General features: G+C 47.2%; 1 protein-coding gene across 1 annotated transcript in view; it reads left to right on the top strand.

The window, feature by feature from the left end:
* The window catches only part of ACTN2 (actinin alpha 2), a 65,078-nt gene that overhangs the window by 17,215 nt on the left and 30,301 nt on the right, over nt 1-17,562 (top strand). Inside the window, exons 2-6 of the mRNA XM_045860439.1 lie at nt 8,498-8,612; nt 9,526-9,645; nt 10,858-10,944; nt 14,787-14,874; nt 16,350-16,428. Coding sequence (XP_045716395.1) covers nt 8,498-8,612; nt 9,526-9,645; nt 10,858-10,944; nt 14,787-14,874; nt 16,350-16,428 — 489 coding nt within the window. The remainder of the gene's footprint in view (nt 1-8,497; nt 8,613-9,525; nt 9,646-10,857; nt 10,945-14,786; nt 14,875-16,349; nt 16,429-17,562) is intronic.

The following is a 17,562-nucleotide window of genomic DNA, read 5'->3' as shown; positions in this document are numbered from 1 at the left end:
TTGAGGAAGTTGAGATATGCTTTTGCTGTTCTTTGTTCTTTGAAGAGAGATCGAGCACTTTGATAAATCTGACCTGGCGCCCTTCTGGGTTCCCGAGTCCCTTCCCGCCTGTGCACAGCAGTGGCCTGCGAGTGTGCTGAGCTGTGCATGCCATCTTCTTGGAGCTGGAATGTCTCCTGTGCTCGAGTGAGCACAACTGTCTTTGTTATTCCTTTGCAATGACCTAATTCCACTTCAGTTTAAACCCAAAGCACCTTGAGTTTCTCTGAATTGCTGTCACTGATTGCCATTCTCCTGTGATTCTAAAGCACTTGTATTTGTGAAATATTTTCCAGTCTCTTAGAGTTCATCAGACTTCTAGTTGGATTAGGCGAATAGTGCAGCCCTCAGGGGGAGAGATGAGCCACAGGAGAGGCAGGCTGACTTGCCCACAGCAGACACAGAGCCAGTCACAGAGCCAGGCTTCAGATTTTAGGGAGGCTGATTTTGAGGGATTGCTAACCTGAGCTGTTGCTTGCCATATTATCTGGCAGGATCTGGAAGACAAAGCAGAGACTCGTGGGAGGAGAATAAAAGCGCTGCTCACTGTGGAGAGAGGTGCTTGCTTACACAAGTTCTGAGAACAGTCGGGCCCCAGTGGACTTCCGAGACATCTGGTAATTGATGGTGGCACGTGCAGGATCCTTAGAATTAACTCTCTCCCACTTACATACCTCTTGCCCCGAGTCCATTTCTTCAGTGCTGTGCAAGTAGTAGAAAGGACACTTGGCAACCTTGAAGTTTTGGAATCTTTCAAGTCCGCAAGAGTACCCTGTGCTCACTGTGCTGAGGGTCAGCCACCACTCTGAGTGGCTCTGGGTCCAGGGACCTTCCCTGATCTCAGTGTAACGCCAGCAGAAGCACTTTACATGTGTTTGAAAGAAGGTCGAATGTTTGAATACTTAACTTTAGGTCGTGCTGCTGATTTCTCACTTGACTCTGGAGCAGCCCCTTGTTTGGGTCAGTGTGGCATTTGCAGGGACCAGAGCAGGTCCTTCTGTGACGGTGGGTTGGGGCTTCCTGGCTGTGGGGCTGTGCAGCTCGGTAGTGACCCAGCGCCTGCCGGTACCTGCTCTTCCTCAAATGCCAGAGCCGAAACCACAGCTACTTTAGAGAAGCAGCCCTGTCCCCCCCACCCCCGACCCTTTCTTACCCAGAGATTTTGCACTGGTGTGCAGCTTTCTAGAGTCCCTTACTTTTCAAATATGTAGAAAGGACCAGAAAGTGATTAGAAGGAGTCTTGGCAAATTGGGAATTTGTGAGGTGGAAGAGAAAACACTACTAAAGTGATTGCCGTGAACAGAAACACTAATGGGGCACCTTCAGAAAATGAGCTCAACAGAGTAGCAGTTGTGCTGACCTGCGGCACTTACATTTCTCCTCCTGATAAGCTTTTGGACTGGGTCATACAGTTAGTTGATTGTGACAGTTATTATTCTTTTTTTTATAGCTGGGGATGTGTCAGGACGCAAAGGGCAAATAATTGCATGGTGTCAAAGTCAAAAATAGAATCTGAGTTCTGAGCCACACCTGCAGCTGGGCCGGCCTCCTCCTGTTCTCCAGGCCCCCTCCCAGGGACCACGTCCCCAGTCTCCTGGGGCTCGCTGTCCCACCCCAGAAGGTGCGAGGCTAGAATTGGCACTGAGCACCTCTTGATGTCTCTACTCACTGAGGAAAGTAATTGATATGTAAACCCCAAATCATAGAACACTCTGACGCTGCCCCAAACCTCTGGGCCTGACAGACGATGCTGTTTCACGATCAGCGCATTTGGAGGCGAAAGTGTCAGGCCTGCCTGCCCACAGCTCCGTGCTGCAGGCCCTGCCCCGTGTCCCAGCCCTCTGCAGACCCTGCTCTGTTTTGTTCAAAGACCCCAGACTGGGCTGCATCTCTATTTCAGGAAGTGTGGTCTGAAATTAGTATTTTATATAATTATTATCAAAATAAAAGCTGGTTTAAAAAGTATAAAGGAGGTTCATAGATACTGTGTTGCCACATTCTTTGTTTGGAGAAAATGATAAAGTAAGTGGAACGGCTCCACTCCCAGGAACCAGCTCCGGAAGACTTACCTAAAAGCAGTGATAATGAACTAATCACAGGAAATGCATTGTGTCAGACTCAGGGTTGATTTTTTTTTTGGGTCCTCATTTGTGTATGCAGGTGATAAAGTCATCCAGATGAAAATGTGAACTTGTGTTATGTAAGTGATAGAAATAATCACTCATTTCGACTGAAAGCCCTTTCCCTTCTCTCAGCGGGATGCAGGGGTGTCCAACCTGTGACCCTTGGGCCACATGCGGCCCGGGATGTCTATGAATGCAGCCCATCACAAAACCGTAAATTTACTTACAACATTATGAGCTTTTTGTGATTACATATCGTGGTGTATTTAATGTGGGGCCCAAGACAACTCTTCTTCCAGTGTGGCCCAGAGACACCAAAAGGTTGGACACCCTGAAGGCAGTAATGTCTACAGAGTTAACTAACTTAGAAAGAAGCCAAATTCAAATGCACAGCATTCAGTAACACAAGCGTATCTCAGCATTTCAACAAGGACCCAGTGCTCTTTGCCATTCAGCACACTATGCTGGTTGTTGTATTGTATCATTTAACTTTGAGAGAAGTAGCAGTGTCACACGCAGTTCTCATGGATTTGGGTCTTTGCCGGTAAGTTCTGCATGAAAGAAGGAATGGCCTGGCCTGCCATCAGATGGGCTCACAACTTTTGCTCACAGACATTCTTGGGAAATTCCTTCAGCTAATAGTTTTCTCAACCACCACATCTTGGGGGTGGAAGAGGATTTTCGAACCTCTAGCGTATGTCCAGGAACCTAACTGAGGAGGCACACTGCTGATGGTTGAGTAACTTTCAGACTTACTGCGTGAAGACACAACACTGCACGTCCTGGGAACTCACCTACTGTAGCCCCAGACCCCTCCTCCACTTCCGGTGCTCGGAGAGTTTCTGGACCACAGCCTTAGAGGGCCATGTGGGGCCGGGGGGCCAGCCTGCGCCTACAGGACTGCGCGCCCTGGCCTGTGGGTTGTCATCCCTTATGGCTGGGGAAGAGATGCTGAGATCTGCCCTGGTGTCTGCAGGGCACACGCAGTGAGGCAGAGACCCCCACTGCTGCCCACCTTTGCTCAGTGGTGACCCGGCACTGTCCCCTAGCTCTGTCACGAGCTTCTTTATAGGGTAATGAGGCCTGGAAGCACCTGCCTTTCCCTTCCACAGGCAGAAGCTTTTGTGGTCTCCCATCTCAGTTCTCTTTCCCTCGAGGCATGGAGCAGTGGGGGAGGGCTGCTCTGCCGGAGAGAGGGGTTGGAAGGGCTGAGTGGCAGGCCAGCCTGGGGCCTGGCCAGAGGTGACAGGGCAGTGTCCAAGTTAGCTGTGGGCTGGGAGGCGCGGCCTCTTTCTTTGGTGGTCTATGTCCGGTTCATAGACACCGTGTCTCTTAGGAAGGGACAGCCCTTGGTAATCTGGGTTGAACCAAGGAGCTTGGGCCACACTTCATTCCATCCTAGCCCTCCAAGATTTAGTTCCCACAGGCTTTAGAGATGCCTGTCAGTCAGCAAGAAAATCCACCAAGACGCCTTCAAGTAAAACGGGTGGGGTTTGGTTGCTGTGCTGTGGCTTTGCTGGTAAACCCTCCACACATTTGGGCTTTTCATGGAAACCCTGGACAATGGGAAATGCTAGGAACGGTCTCCATAAGCTGTGGGAATTTAAACTGTGAATAGAATGAGATGAAACATTTGGTACCTGGCTTGAAGTGCCTTTTCAGAGTGCACTGGCCTCTTTGTAAGCTGTTATCACCGAGCAGGGATCCCTTTCACATTTAAGTTGTTTAGGGGTCCCCTGATTGGCTCTGGGGGATGGTCATTAAAGACGGGGACACTCGCTTCCAGTGCAGATGGCAGTCCAGGTAAATGCCGTTCTTGAATCCTCCCAGAGTCAGAATCACAGCTACACTGCAGAACACCCTCATTAAGAACCACCTGAGGTCTCTTTGAACAGAAGCCCCACAACTAAAGATTTACAGAAGAAAGGACATCCAGACTGGTAAGAGGGGTGGAGATGTGGAACGGGCTGGTCCCACACCCACGTGTAGCAGTTAAAAATCAGGAGGCATATGTCACCTGCAGAGGTGCCTCCGAGGAGCGAGTGGTCCCAGCCCCATGCCAGGCTTCCCAGAGAAGAATCAGCTGCTGGTGCTTATAACCATCAAAGCCATATTATAAGAAATGTTAAAGGGACTTCTTTAAAGTAAGAAGGAAAAAAGATTAAAAAATATGAATAATAAAGTGACAATAACTACATATCAACAATTCTTTAAATGCAAATGGATTAAATGCTCCAATCCAAAGACAGAGGGTGGCTGAATGATGTGAAGATAGGGCCCCTACACCTGCTGCCTACAAGACTTACTTCAGATGGAAAGACACAGACTAAACGAAAGTAAAGGGATGGAAAAAGGCATTTCATGAAAACTGCAACAAGAAACATGCTGGGGTAGTGATACTTGTACCAGACAAAATAGACTTTAAAACAAAAGCTATGACAAGAGACAAAGAAAGACCCAGCAATTCCACTTCTGGGTATTTATCTGAAGAAACCCAAAACACTAATTTGAAAGCGTACAAGCACCCCTGTGTTCATGGCAGCATTGTTTACAATTGCCAAGATATGGAAGCAACTTAAGCGCCTATCAATACATGAATGATAAAGATGAATTGATATACATACATATAATGCAATAAAACTCAGCCATAAAAAGGAAGAAAATCTTGGGTTGGCTGCTTGGCTCATATGGTTGGAGCGTCATTTTGTGCACCAAAAGGTTCCTGGTTCGATTCCTGGTCACGGCGCATGCCTAGGTTGTGGGTTCAAGTCCTGGTTCAGGCGCTTATGGGAGGCAGCCAATTGATGTTTCTCTCTCACATCAGTGTTTCTCTCTCTCTGAAATCAATGAAAATGTGTCCTCAGGGGAGGATAAGAAAAAAAAACAACAACAACGAAATCTTGCCACCTGCAACAACATGGATGAACCTAAAGGGTATTGTGTTGAGTGAAATAAGTCAGACAAAGACAAATGCTATACGATTTCACTTATCTATGGAATCTAAAACACAAGATAAATGAATAACCAAATTGAACTCATAGATGCAGGGAACAAACTAATGGCTGCACAGGAGGGGGATAGTGGGAAGGGTGACAAGAGGGGAAGGGATTAAGATGTGCAAATTGGTGATTACAAAAATAGTCATGAGGATGTAAAGTACAGCATAGGGAATATCATCAATACTATTATAATAACTTTGTATGGTGTCAGATGGGTACTAGATTTATTGCAGTGATCGCTTTGTGAGTTATGTAAATGTCTAATCACTGTGTTGTACGTCTGAAACTAATAAAATATTGTATGTCAAATATAATTGAAAAATGAAAAATTGTTAAAAAAAAGATGGGGCATTTTATTAGACTTAACTCAAAAATCGACTTTATGATTAAATCTGTTTTCTGGATTTGCACACCTGAAAATTACTTATGGTAATTTACATCTATGGTATGTATACCTATAGGAAGGTAGCAACAGACAGACTTTGTAGGATTCCAGAGTAGGGTGAGGAAGCTTGTACTGATTTCATGAGCGGGTTGGGGTTACATCCAAAAGTGCTTCTGATACTTTCATCATGAAGGGCCTTAGCATGGTAACAGGCTAAGGTCATTTACACCAGCAATATTTGCCCATTCTAAGTAGACTCTAAGTAGAAACAACTATCTAAATATTTTATATCATACTTTCTATCAATTCCATTTAAAAAAATCATAACCTGCTATTCTCTTGTGCCTTTCCTGAAAGTTAGGCATATGATTAGTCATGACATTGCTAGTTAAGAAACACCACCTTTTAAAGAGTTTTGCTTGCAGTGTATGGGGCCTGCAAAGTTTTCTTAGTAGAAAAACCTAGTTATCTGGAAACAACCTCAACATCCATCTGTAGGGAGCTAGTTACGTGAAGTTACATGAAGGATGGTATATATACCACAGTGGAATATTCTTCTGCTGTAGAAAGAAGTGATTCTACTGATACAGAATGCTCCCTAGGTTAAATTTTTTAAGTGAATAAGAAAGCCAGGTGCAGAGCCGTGTGGGTTCCAGGCCCCGTGTTGAAGGGCTGAAGGAGAGGCGTATGCCTGCGTTGATGAATCCTATCCTCTGGGCAAGGTCACTGGGAGGCTTCCCCTTTGGAGCCTTTCATACCACTTGAATTTGGAACTAAGGGAGTGTATTACCTATTCAAAAGGCAGATACGAAGAATTCATATTTATATAATTAAATTATAGACTCCTGTAATAATCTTAGCTTTATAAAACAGAGTTTGTTTATGTAGGGTAGTTCTGTCGATTGGAACTTCTCGTGATGCTGGGAGGGGTCTGCGTCTACAGCATCTGACACAGCAGCCATGAGCCACGTGTGGCCTTCAAGCTCTGAGAAGATGGCTTGTGCAGCCAAGGAGCTAAAATGTTAATTTCCACTCAATTTACATTTCCATAGCTACCTGTGAAAAGTGCCTTCCGCATGGGTTGGGCACAGAACTAGACTATATGGCCTAGAGTGCCTCTTCCATTTAGACTTGACTAAAATTTACACGAGTTCTAGGAAAAGTAATTACTAGTTTGGGTTGTCGGGAAAATTTGTTGTTGCAAATCCAAGAAAGTGTCTATATTTTCTTTTTGCTCTAGAATTTAAGAAATTCTAGAATTTCTTTTCTTTTTTAAATTTTATTTTAATCATTGTTCAAGTGCAGTTTTCTGTCCTTTACTCCCATTCCAGCCCACCCACCCATCCTTCCCCACCTCCCTCCCATTCCCCCCCCCCCCCCGCCCTAGTTTTTGTCCATGTGTCCTTTATATTTGTTCCTGTAAACCCTTCCCATTCTCCCCTGAAATTCCCTCCCCTCTCCCCTCTGGTCTCTGTCAGCCTGTCCTCTATTTCAGTGTCTTTGACTATATTTTGCTTGCTTTTTTGTTTTGTTGATTAGGTGCCTGTTAAAGGTGAGATCATATGGTATTTGTCTTTCACTGCCTGGCTTATTTTGCTTAGCATAATGCTTTCCAGTTCCATCCATGCTGTCGCAAAGGGTAGGAGCTCCTTCTTTCTTTCTACTGCATAGTATTCCATCATGTAGATGCACCACAGTTTTTTGATCCATTCATTTACTGATGGGCACCTAAGTTGCTTCCAACACTTGGCCATTGCAAATTGTGCTGCTATGAACATTGGGGTGCATAGGTTCTTTTGGATTGGTGTTTTAGTGTTCTTAGGATATAGTCCCAGCAGTGGAATTGCTGGGTCAAAAGGCAGATCCATTTTTAGTTTTCTGAGGAAGTTCCATACTGTTTTTCATAGTGGTTGTACCAGTCTGCAGTCCCACCAACGGTGCACCATCACATATTTCTTACGATAAGTGACTATTAGTCAAATTTGAAAATACTCTTTATTACCCAGGAAAATCATTTTTATGGAAACTGTCAGTTTGTAATCTTCCTTGGAGCAGTCTGTTTTTGAGAGGTTCCCTTTCCCGTGTGTAACGCAGCTTATTTGTGTGTGTCCGCCCGGCGTGACACGCGGGCACTTTGTTCTTGAGCCCAGCAGCTGTTGAAAGACTGGGGACAGTTCACATTCTGAGCCAGCAGCTGCTGGGAGTGTTTCTAATCTGGTTTTGGCAGGAAATTGTGCACAAGTGGAAGCCAAGTTCAAAGACCTTGAAAAAATAAACAGAATGCCTTTGGGTGCCACTTCACGTGCAGCCTGTCTCTCCTCTGAAGGTCGCCTGGAGACTCGCTAGCAGGACCAGGCCGGGAGCCCCTGCAGGGCAGCGCTGTGTCTGGCCGTCTTTGTAATCCAGGGCTGCGCCGGGAGTAGGTTATTAGCACCACTGCGATTGTTTTTTTGAAGATTGACGATACTGCAGATTTTCTTAATTGACTAGTTACTAGCTTAAGACTGTTGTTTATGCAGGATAACTCGTGGATAATTAGTGGTGATGGGCCCCTCCTCTCTTCCCCTTTCTGCTACACAATACCACCCACCCTCTGCTCTGCAGTAAGACATTTGATGTAAGTAAGACGGTCTTTATACATTATTTACGCACCCATTTTGCAGGCAAGCTTGGTTTTGTTGTACACACAGAGTTTTCCGAAGGCATGGGTGTAAACGTGGTACCTTTTCAAACCGAAGGCAAAAAACCCTCAGGTTGGCATACCAAATAAAAGGTTTTTGTCTCTAAAGGGGAAATTTTGCTAAAACCTTACCCTTGGGCCACACAACATTCTTCCCATCACATTCTGTTTGCTGACCCGAGAAGCTCCAGAAGGTGGGAGACATGGTGTGTGGCCCCCATGGAGGGCTCACCCCGGAGGGCCGTGCTGAGTCACATGCACTCTCTTACAGACGTTCACTGCCTGGTGTAACTCCCACCTCAGGAAAGCTGGCACCCAGATCGAGAACATCGAGGAGGACTTCAGGAATGGCCTGAAGCTCATGCTGCTGTTGGAAGTCATCTCAGGTTGGTGGCAAGCGTTGCTTCGGTGCCATACCCATCCTGCCCTCGTGCATGTGAGCAGCAGACAGGCCTCTAGGTAGACACGCTGCTTCACGAGTTCCCTTGCCCCCGCTGGTCAAGCACGTGGTGTTATTGGAAAAGAAAGCCTCTTGAAGAGCAGTCTGCTGGGAGTTATTTTTCTGCTTAAAAAGGAAGTGTATTCTGTTTAACATTGGCATATTAGTGTTTCTATCACCCACCTTATAACAAAATTGGAGAAGAAATAAATGACAGTTATGTGACAACCCACCATGCTGCCCTCTGCATCCTTCATCCAGCCCGTGCGTATCCCAGAAATTGTCTGGCAAGCAGAAGCCCAGTGTACGTGTTGGCATAACTAGGGGGCTGTGCTTTGCCCTGGATTTCAGCGGGCTGGTTTAGACTTTGGACTAGAGAATGGATCGCCCTTGTGAAGGTGTGACTGGGAAGGGCGATGGCAAGTCTGCCTGATCCATGTATCTTCAGAATCAGGTGTCTGGGAGGAGCCCTGGTAGCCACCTCTGGGACTTGAACTAGGCTGCCCTGCCTTCCTCAGGCAGCTAGTTAGCAACCCCAAATGCTCCCGGACACCAAGCAGCATCCTTCCTAACCCCGTTGTAATTGGGCTCATGGGCCCAGCTGGACGCTCAGCAGATCTGAAAAGCACATGGCCTTAGTAGCATGGCTCCCCACTGGTCCGTCTGCTCTCAGGAGTTTTGGTTAATGTTCCAATTCTCTGTACTTTGAGAATCCAGGGGCACATCAGAAACAGGTACCCATTTTCGTTGAGGAGAGCATGACTCTGAACTTTGACATTTCGATTCCACATCCCGGGAGGTGAGGGTTGGGGGACGGCAAGTACTTTCTCTGTCTACACTGATCTGTTTTCACCTGACAGGGGAAAGGCTGCCCAAACCTGACCGAGGAAAAATGCGATTCCACAAAATTGCCAATGTCAACAAAGCCTTGGATTACATAGCCAGCAAAGGCGTGAAGCTGGTGTCCATCGGGGCTGAAGGTGAGCTGCGACAGGAATGGCCTGATGCCATACTGGCTGGCCCCACTGTGGCTGTGGACCCCAGGGTGTCCTGGTGGGTCAGGTTCCTGCTGGCTGTGAGCATAGACAGATGAGAGCAGGTGGTGCCATGAATGGCCAGCCAGGCTCCAGGATTATTTGCAAAGAACAGTCTGTTATAATGCTGTCCACTCCGAACCTGTTATAGGAGTGAGAAAGAACATATGCATCCCATCGGCTCTCAGAAAGAACTCATGGCTGCGAAGGAATGTGTCTTCTTCCTTCTCTGTGGGGCCCTGGGAGTCCCTGCCTGCCCCTGTACACAGCGTCCTGTGAACCTGCCAGCTGGGGCTGGAAGAAGGACCAGGGTGGCGATGAGCCGGAGTTCTCTTTATTTCATTACAGTGGTCCCCCCATATCGGCTGTTTTTGCTTTCCATGGTTTCAGTCATCCATAGTCAATCATAGGCCAAAGATAGTGAATGGAAAATTCCAGAAATAAGCAGTACCTAAGTTTTTAAATTGTGCAGCACTCTGAGTAGTGTAATCAGATCTTGGCCTGTCCCACTCCATCCTGGGACGTGAGTCACCCCTTTGTCCCTTGGCTCCATGCTGTATGTGCTCCTTGCCCATTAATCACTTAGTAGCCCAGAGGATATTGGATCCACTGTGGCGATATCCAGGGCCTGTGTTCAAGTCACCATAATTTCTTAATCATGACCCCAAAGCAGGGAGCAGTGGGGCTGGCAATACAGATATGCCGAAGAGAAACCCTGCGTGCTTCCTTTACGTGGGCAGGTGTGGGTGTAGGAAAAAACACAGTATGTACACGGTTCAGTGCTGTCCTCGGTGTCAGGCATCCATTGGGGGTCTTGGAATGTACCCCCTGAGGATGAGGGGATATGATTGCATTTCAAACTGTAGCTCACCTAGTCCTTAAACTTGGGAAACTCATGGGTTGTTTTCACTGATTATGCATATGCAAGATTTGTGCTTGTTATTAACTCAGAATTCATTTAAACAGGAGACACTTGGTTATGAATATCATGTTTAGAACACACTGTGACACTTATGAAAACATAAAACTGTCTTTCCATATATATTTTTTCCAGTAGCTCTGAAGTCAAAACTTATGGGAAACCTAACTTACAGGAAAGCATTGTGTAGTGCTTATGGTGTCTTCACATTAACCTGCTGTTGGTTTTCCTCCCTAAAGAGATTGTCGACGGCAACGTGAAGATGACCCTGGGCATGATCTGGACCATCATCCTCCGCTTCGCTATTCAGGACATCTCAGTCGAAGGTAAAAATCTGACTGTATTAAGAGACACAGAGCGACGTGTAAACTGAGCTTGTAAATTAAAATTCGAACGTGGTTTTATAAAACTGAACAGTCACTTCCGTGACTGAATGAAAGATCTGCAGACTGGCTCCTCACAACTTTCCATTTGAGTGGGGAGGACCCTGGCCCTGCTGTCTCAGTCCTGGGGGCGGAGCCACTTTGGAAGAGATGAGCACCTGTTCCGAACAGAAGTCGCTTTTTCAGATGAACACTTTTTTGAGTGTCTTTATTGCTTATTATACTAGTACATTCACAAGTGGAACAGAATTCTGTAGATTTACAGCTGAGACACTGATTTTCAGGTGCAAACATTGATTAGGTGAAATCCAAGTTTGTTCATTATTCTTCCTTCCTCCCCCCTTCTTTCCTTCCTTATACTAGAGTCCCAGTACTTGGTGCTACAACCAAAGGTGGAAATCTTTAGTCTTATGTCCACTGTACTCCTAAATATTTTTGATGAATTCAGCACTGCTGAAAATGGTGAAATTGACCTTCTTAAAATTAGAATATTTCCTATTAAGGTCTCAAGTCCCAAAACGTACAGCCAAACAAATTTAAGGGTGGTTTGAATTGTCCGGTCAGCCTGCCCTGACTTGGTCACCTAGCAGATAACCAGGTACCTGGATGGTGACGGTGGGGCCATCATTGGTAATTCTGCCTCGAACCGAGGACCCTCTGACACTGCTCTTTTTAAGGGATTTTAGTTACTAACCAAACAATGAATAATGAAAATTAGCAATTTGCCGCCTACTGTTTACCAGATGACATGAACCCTATAATACATGTCCTTAAAGAGTTTCTGATGCACTTAGATTATTCCCAGCCAGCACTGAAACTCCACTTATATCACCTGAAAAGCTAAGATGTAAGGCTATTAAATCCTCCCTAATTCAGTCTCAGCCAGCTAGAATTAATAAATACTTGGAATTGGAAAACTTCGGACGATGTACATTTATTAAATACACTCCTTTCATGCTAATGAAAATACAAAGATGCTTCTTAAAAGTTCCTGCTTTGTTAAAAAAGAGTAACTTAGAGTAATTTTATAAATTTGATGTACTTCTAAATTTAAACACTTAAACAGGTGAACCTACTTTAAAGAACAAATGCCAGTTTAAAAAATCTTGTTCACACTATTGCCTTTGCTAGAATAGCAGATCCTTTTTTACAGAGGTGAACTTGACCTCGGGTTTTTTCTGATTGGTTACATATTTCAAATTGTGGTGATATGATTTGAAAACTTAATTCTGTTTCAGGTGTAGCTCTGAATGGTATTATCTGTTAGAGAGTTTGCCCCAAATTATTACTAATAATTAATAAAATCACAGTATTTTGTGAGCGATCACCACATACAGATATATTAATCTGCTTTTCAGAGGCTGCTGAAATGAAACATTCAAAAGTGATCATTTCATTAACAAAGTGCCTAAACCTCTTGAATTGGATGTCTCTCAGTGTCCAACACAGTAGATGATGTTAGTTTCCTAATTTATGTTTTTATTCTTTTTACTTTATGAACTCATTTCTTAACAACCTCACTTAATTTCTGCAAGTCTGTATTAAAATCATTTCATTGGTTTCACTGATGCATATTATGTGGACAAAGATGTCGTTACTGCTGATTTCTTTGAGGAGCCATCTCCTTTACCAGAGGGGGCGGAGAGCCTTGTCCCAGAGGCGAACTCGAGGCAAACGTTTCTGCTGGTGAGGGCAGTCAGGTGCAGGTGCGGGGGGTTCCCGGTGTGTCACATGCATGACGGAATTACAGGTGACATGACCTATTTATCACATGCTTTTACACCCCGGTCAGGGTTTCATGTGTGGACATGTGTGCGCCAAGGGGCCATGTTGCAGGTTTCACCTGCACCTGCGGGCAGCTGGGTGTCTCATGGGCAGGGACAGACTTGGCACAGATTTGTTGACCTTGCTGAACGCCTGGAAATGGATTTAGGAGAGAGTCAGCTTTGATTAGAGCCACCAGTTAAACGGGGAGAGAACTTTGTTCCATGCTGACAGCCTCAGAGTGTTTAGAGCTGTCAGACAGGAAGAAATTAGGTGCAACTCACTGACTTGTGCGTCTAAACTTCAGTAGCAGCAATAAGATTTTATGGATCTGTGTTACATCTGTGTCTATTCCTAACATAATTTTCATTTAAACTAAAAATATAGTTTTATTTCCCCCTGATGTGCTTTTTCTTATTCATTACATTGGGCAGAACCCAAAAGCAGGCACTTATATATAGCAAAACATCTAAGTATGGAGTTTCATATTTCAACACCTGTACTAGTTCATATATTAATAAAGTCTTTACCTTTTTCCTTAACAAGAATTTGCTAGGCAAGAGACATGAATATGAATCATTCAGATTATTCTTATAGCACATGAAACTTTGGGAGTGTGTTTATTTCAACTGGGTTATGGGTCAAAGAAAAATCTGAACTAGAAAGACAATTTAGATAAAAAATTATGGAATACTTATTTTGATTTGGAAAAATCAACTAGAAGCCCCTACTCAAATGAAAGGCCAGAGAGTCTATATGTTCACAAGGCTTCTCCAAACTGGTAGAACTCAACCAGGAGTAGAATCGTAGGTTCTGTGCATGGCTTTGAGGAGCTGTTTGGTGTGTGTAGCTGTGGGTGCCTAGAGGCAAAGGCTGAGGCGGTATTTCACGGAACGGCTTCCACAACAGAAACTTCTCTTCTCGCAGCCCTGCAGGCTGAAGTCCAACATCAGGCGCCAGCCCAGTCTGCTTCTGCTGAAGGCCCTCAACAGGCCTGTGGATGGCTGCCTTCCTGCTGTGTCCTCACATAGACAGCCAGCCAGCATGCGCATGCGTGCACTCTGGTTTCTTTTCTTCAAAGGCCACTAATCCCATCGTGAGGGCCCCACCCTCATGACCTCCTCCAACCCTGTTGCCTCCCAGAGGCTTCGTCTCCAGATACCATCCCACTGGGGGTTAGGGCTCCAAAACATGGGTTTGGGGAGACATGGACATTCCATCCACACAGAAGCGCATGGGAGTTGCTGGGGATGTGTCTGTGGAGGATGAAGAGGGAGAGCAAATGATGGCAGAGAGAGCCTTCAGGCCAAAGCCCCTGGCTGACCCCTGTGCAGGAGAAGGGCAGGCAGGCTGGGAACAGAGAGCCCTGTTCTGCAGTGCCATCCCCAGGCCAGTGGGGCACCCTTAAGCCTGCGTTGCTCTTAGAGGAGTCCCCCACTCGGCAGGAGGGTGCCATCTCTAGCTGGTCTGTGGCTGGAGCAGCCTGAGGCAGTGTTGGGAGGGCAGGGTGGGGCGGCTGGGACTGCAGTGCCGGTCTGCGCCCAGGCAGCAGGCATCCCCCGGCCCAGCTTCCTGGTGCCCGGGGCTGGGTGTGGGTCGTCCAGTTGCTTAAAACTCAAATTTACCAATGAAAATCTTTAAGTATTATAAAATCTCTGGGTAAGGGTATATACATTTTAGACATAGTGGCCTCTGTGGATTTCATTTACCTGAGAATGTAAATTATAAACGAGGCGAATGACAGTTAAGTCATGAACTGTATACATTTTCATATTTTCATATGAAAGGTAAGTTTCGTGTGTATTATGTCATAACTTGCAGTCGCACCTGCAGTGTCCTTTTTGAGTCCCTAAGTGTCACCAGAAGTTGGCCGCCAGGCGCAGGGCTCCAGCTCCCGTCCTCTGGCGGAAGCTAGGAGAAGAGAAGACGTGGGAGGCGTGGGCCCTGGCAAGGTGGCAGACGTCGTGCGAAGGAAGTGGTAAGTGTGTCCCTGTGGACACTTTTCTTGGCTGTCGTTCCAGAAACCTCTGCCAAGGAAGGCCTGCTGCTGTGGTGCCAGAGGAAGACCGCTCCTTACAGAAACGTCAACATTCAGAACTTCCACACCAGGTGAGCACGCCGGGCCGCCCCTTCTCGCCGGGATCCCGATGGCCAGGATGCTGTGCATTCACACTCACGTTTTTGCCTCCTGCCTGAGAGGCCTTTATGTTTGTAGCAGGACCACAGCTGTCGGATTTTTCATTCTCATGGTTTCTCAGGGAAGACATGGTTAAGGGGAGGGCTGCTGGTGAGACAGCTCCAAGGTTACAAGTGAGTTTTATGTGGCACTGGGCTGGGTCTTCAGAAGGTGAGGTGTAGGAAGCCGCCTCCCTTGGAGCTCACCTGGCATTGGGAAATGGTGGCAGGGATTGCTCCTTAGTGGGAGGAGAGACTGCAGTAGAGCCTGAGGTCCCTGTGGCACCCCCTGCCCCTTCCCATCTCCCTCAGATCAGCCTCGTGCACTGGGATTCAGGAGAAATAGGAGAATCGTGTTTGAAAAATTATAGAAAACTGGATGAAGGAAATCCAGACACAGTCTGGGACCACAATTTCATCCCTTGCTTTGATCTCTTTCCTCAGGCAGATCTTCTGGGCTCTTACATGAGAGTGGTTTAGTTTCTCACCCTCTGCATGGCAGTCAGCCTGAAAAGAAACGGAGAATCAGAGAGATGGAGGATGAGCATGAGACCCATGAAAACTTGGGGAGGTTCCTCTGGGCCCACAAACACTGTTAGAGTGTCTACCAGGCACCTGGCCCTGAGCGGACCGTGAGGTGCAGAGGTGGCCCTGCACACGCTCTGAGGAGGGTGGGGCCGGGGCCAGTGTCAGATGCCCACCCCAGCTGTCAGGGGACCCGCTGGTCACCCCGGCCTGCCATGGCTGGAAATGGGTAGTGCTGGTGTCTGAGGGAAGCAGACTGACACCCACATCCTCTCTGCTGAGTCTTTTACATACCTACATGTCTTTGCCCTTTTAAAAAAATTTCGTTGTGAGGAAAGACAGTGGCTACCTGGGAGCTAAGAGTGGCCCTGAGGGGTGTGAGAACTCTCAGTGGCACGTGTGTGCTGGGCATTTGAAGTTGGCATCCTTGTGTGGGGCGAGTGGGCCGACTCTGGGTCCAGAAGGGAGACTGGAGGGGGAGGGGGCAATCGGGACTGGAGGGGCAGTGGTAGAAGAGGACAGCAGGACAGCTGCCAAGAGACATCTTTCCTCTGGCCCCTGCCAGCACTCCCAGCACTGAACCTGACTGGGGGAGGGTGACTGGGAGGAGGCCCAGGCATGGGGGGCCTGAAGTTGAAGATGGGAAGCGGACATCAAGGGGGTGGCAGTCCTTGGTGACCCCAGGAAGAAGACGGGTGTTCAAGGAAGGCGCACAAGGCCACCGGGTGGGGAGGGAGGGAGGTCCAGGGGCCGTTTGTGCGTGGAGCTGGACGGAAAGCAGTCAGGGGCTGAGTGGCCTGAATTTTAGGCCACCATCTGAGCAGTGCAGACCCTGTGGCTTTCTCTGCACTAACTCATGTCCTGTTCTTCCCGACGTGGCGCAGCTGGAAGGATGGCCTCGGACTCTGTGCGCTCATCCACCGGCACCGGCCTGACCTCATTGACTACTCAAAGCTGAACAAGGTCATTGGGCCCGCATGTCCGACCTGCCCGCCCCCCGCATGTGGTCCCGAAACGAGCACATCAGCACTGAGCTCTGCATGCACCCAGGCAGCCCCTGGCCCGGCTCACTGAACACGGGCAGGACAGCGGAGAAGCTCCCCTGTCACCCTGAGGACGGGACAGCCCCAAGCCAGTCACCCCTTTTGCCCACATTAAGCCACTGTTGATTGGGTTTGACTTTTACAGTGAGGCTTTGTGCATGTTTGTTAGAGATGTTGCGTTCCTAGACTGTGAATAAGAGAAGAGGACAGCAGGACAGCTGCCAAGAGGCATCTTTGGCAGCAACGCTGCGCGAGGCATGTTTTGGTGCTGGGGGGTGAGGTTCAGACCCTCCCGGCCTTCTCGCTCAAGACCCTTTGCCTTTTCTGCAGGACTGAGTTGCAGACTAATCTGCCCAGCACTGATTAACGTGTCACACAAGGGACATTTCTTAATTATCTTGCTGGTGATGCAGATATTAGTCACAACTTCAGAAAGAAGTTTGAGGAATTTGCAGGGGGCTTTGCTTGCTTCAGAAAACTCAACTTAGGAAATCTTAATTCTCCCTTCAGGCTTAAACTTCAGTGTGCTTATTAAGTTTCAAGCAGTCTTTGAACTCTCCCTTTGAAAGAAGTGTAAAAATGTAATCTGTGCTGGAAAAAAGAAATCCATGCCCGTCCACCCATGGTGGATGGTCTCTGCTGCCCTAGAAGTAACGTTGTGCAAAGGTTTAACCCCGAGGGTGCCCCCTCCCTGGCCACTGCGGTCCCCCACTGTAGTCTCCCATGTGGCTGTCCGGGCCCAGGTCTCAGTCGCTGCTGTGCTTCCCTCACATCGGAGTGCATGCTGCCCTCACCTGTGTGGCGTGCATGGTTGCTGGCGGCACCCTGGCTGTCTCCACGTGTTAGCTGTCGCCCATTCACCAGCACGCCTGAGCCTCGTGCCACTGCTCTGTGCAGGAAGGAGGTGGCCTAAGGGAATAGAGCCACGAGAGTTTCTCAACTTTTCAAAGTGTGTATTTTATCCCTGAGCTTTTGGAGTGTTTCATATATACAGTGTATAAATTTTATCAATTAATCTTTATTTCATTTGCAAAATGAGGGGACTGTACTAGAC

Source organism: Phyllostomus hastatus, unplaced genomic scaffold (genome assembly GCF_019186645.2).
Source record: "Phyllostomus hastatus isolate PE091 unplaced genomic scaffold, TTU_PhHast_1.1 phas_contig_148, whole genome shotgun sequence".
Classification (NCBI taxonomy): Eukaryota; Metazoa; Chordata; class Mammalia; order Chiroptera; family Phyllostomidae; genus Phyllostomus; species Phyllostomus hastatus.
This window is presented reverse-complemented; position numbering and strand designations above follow the sequence as displayed.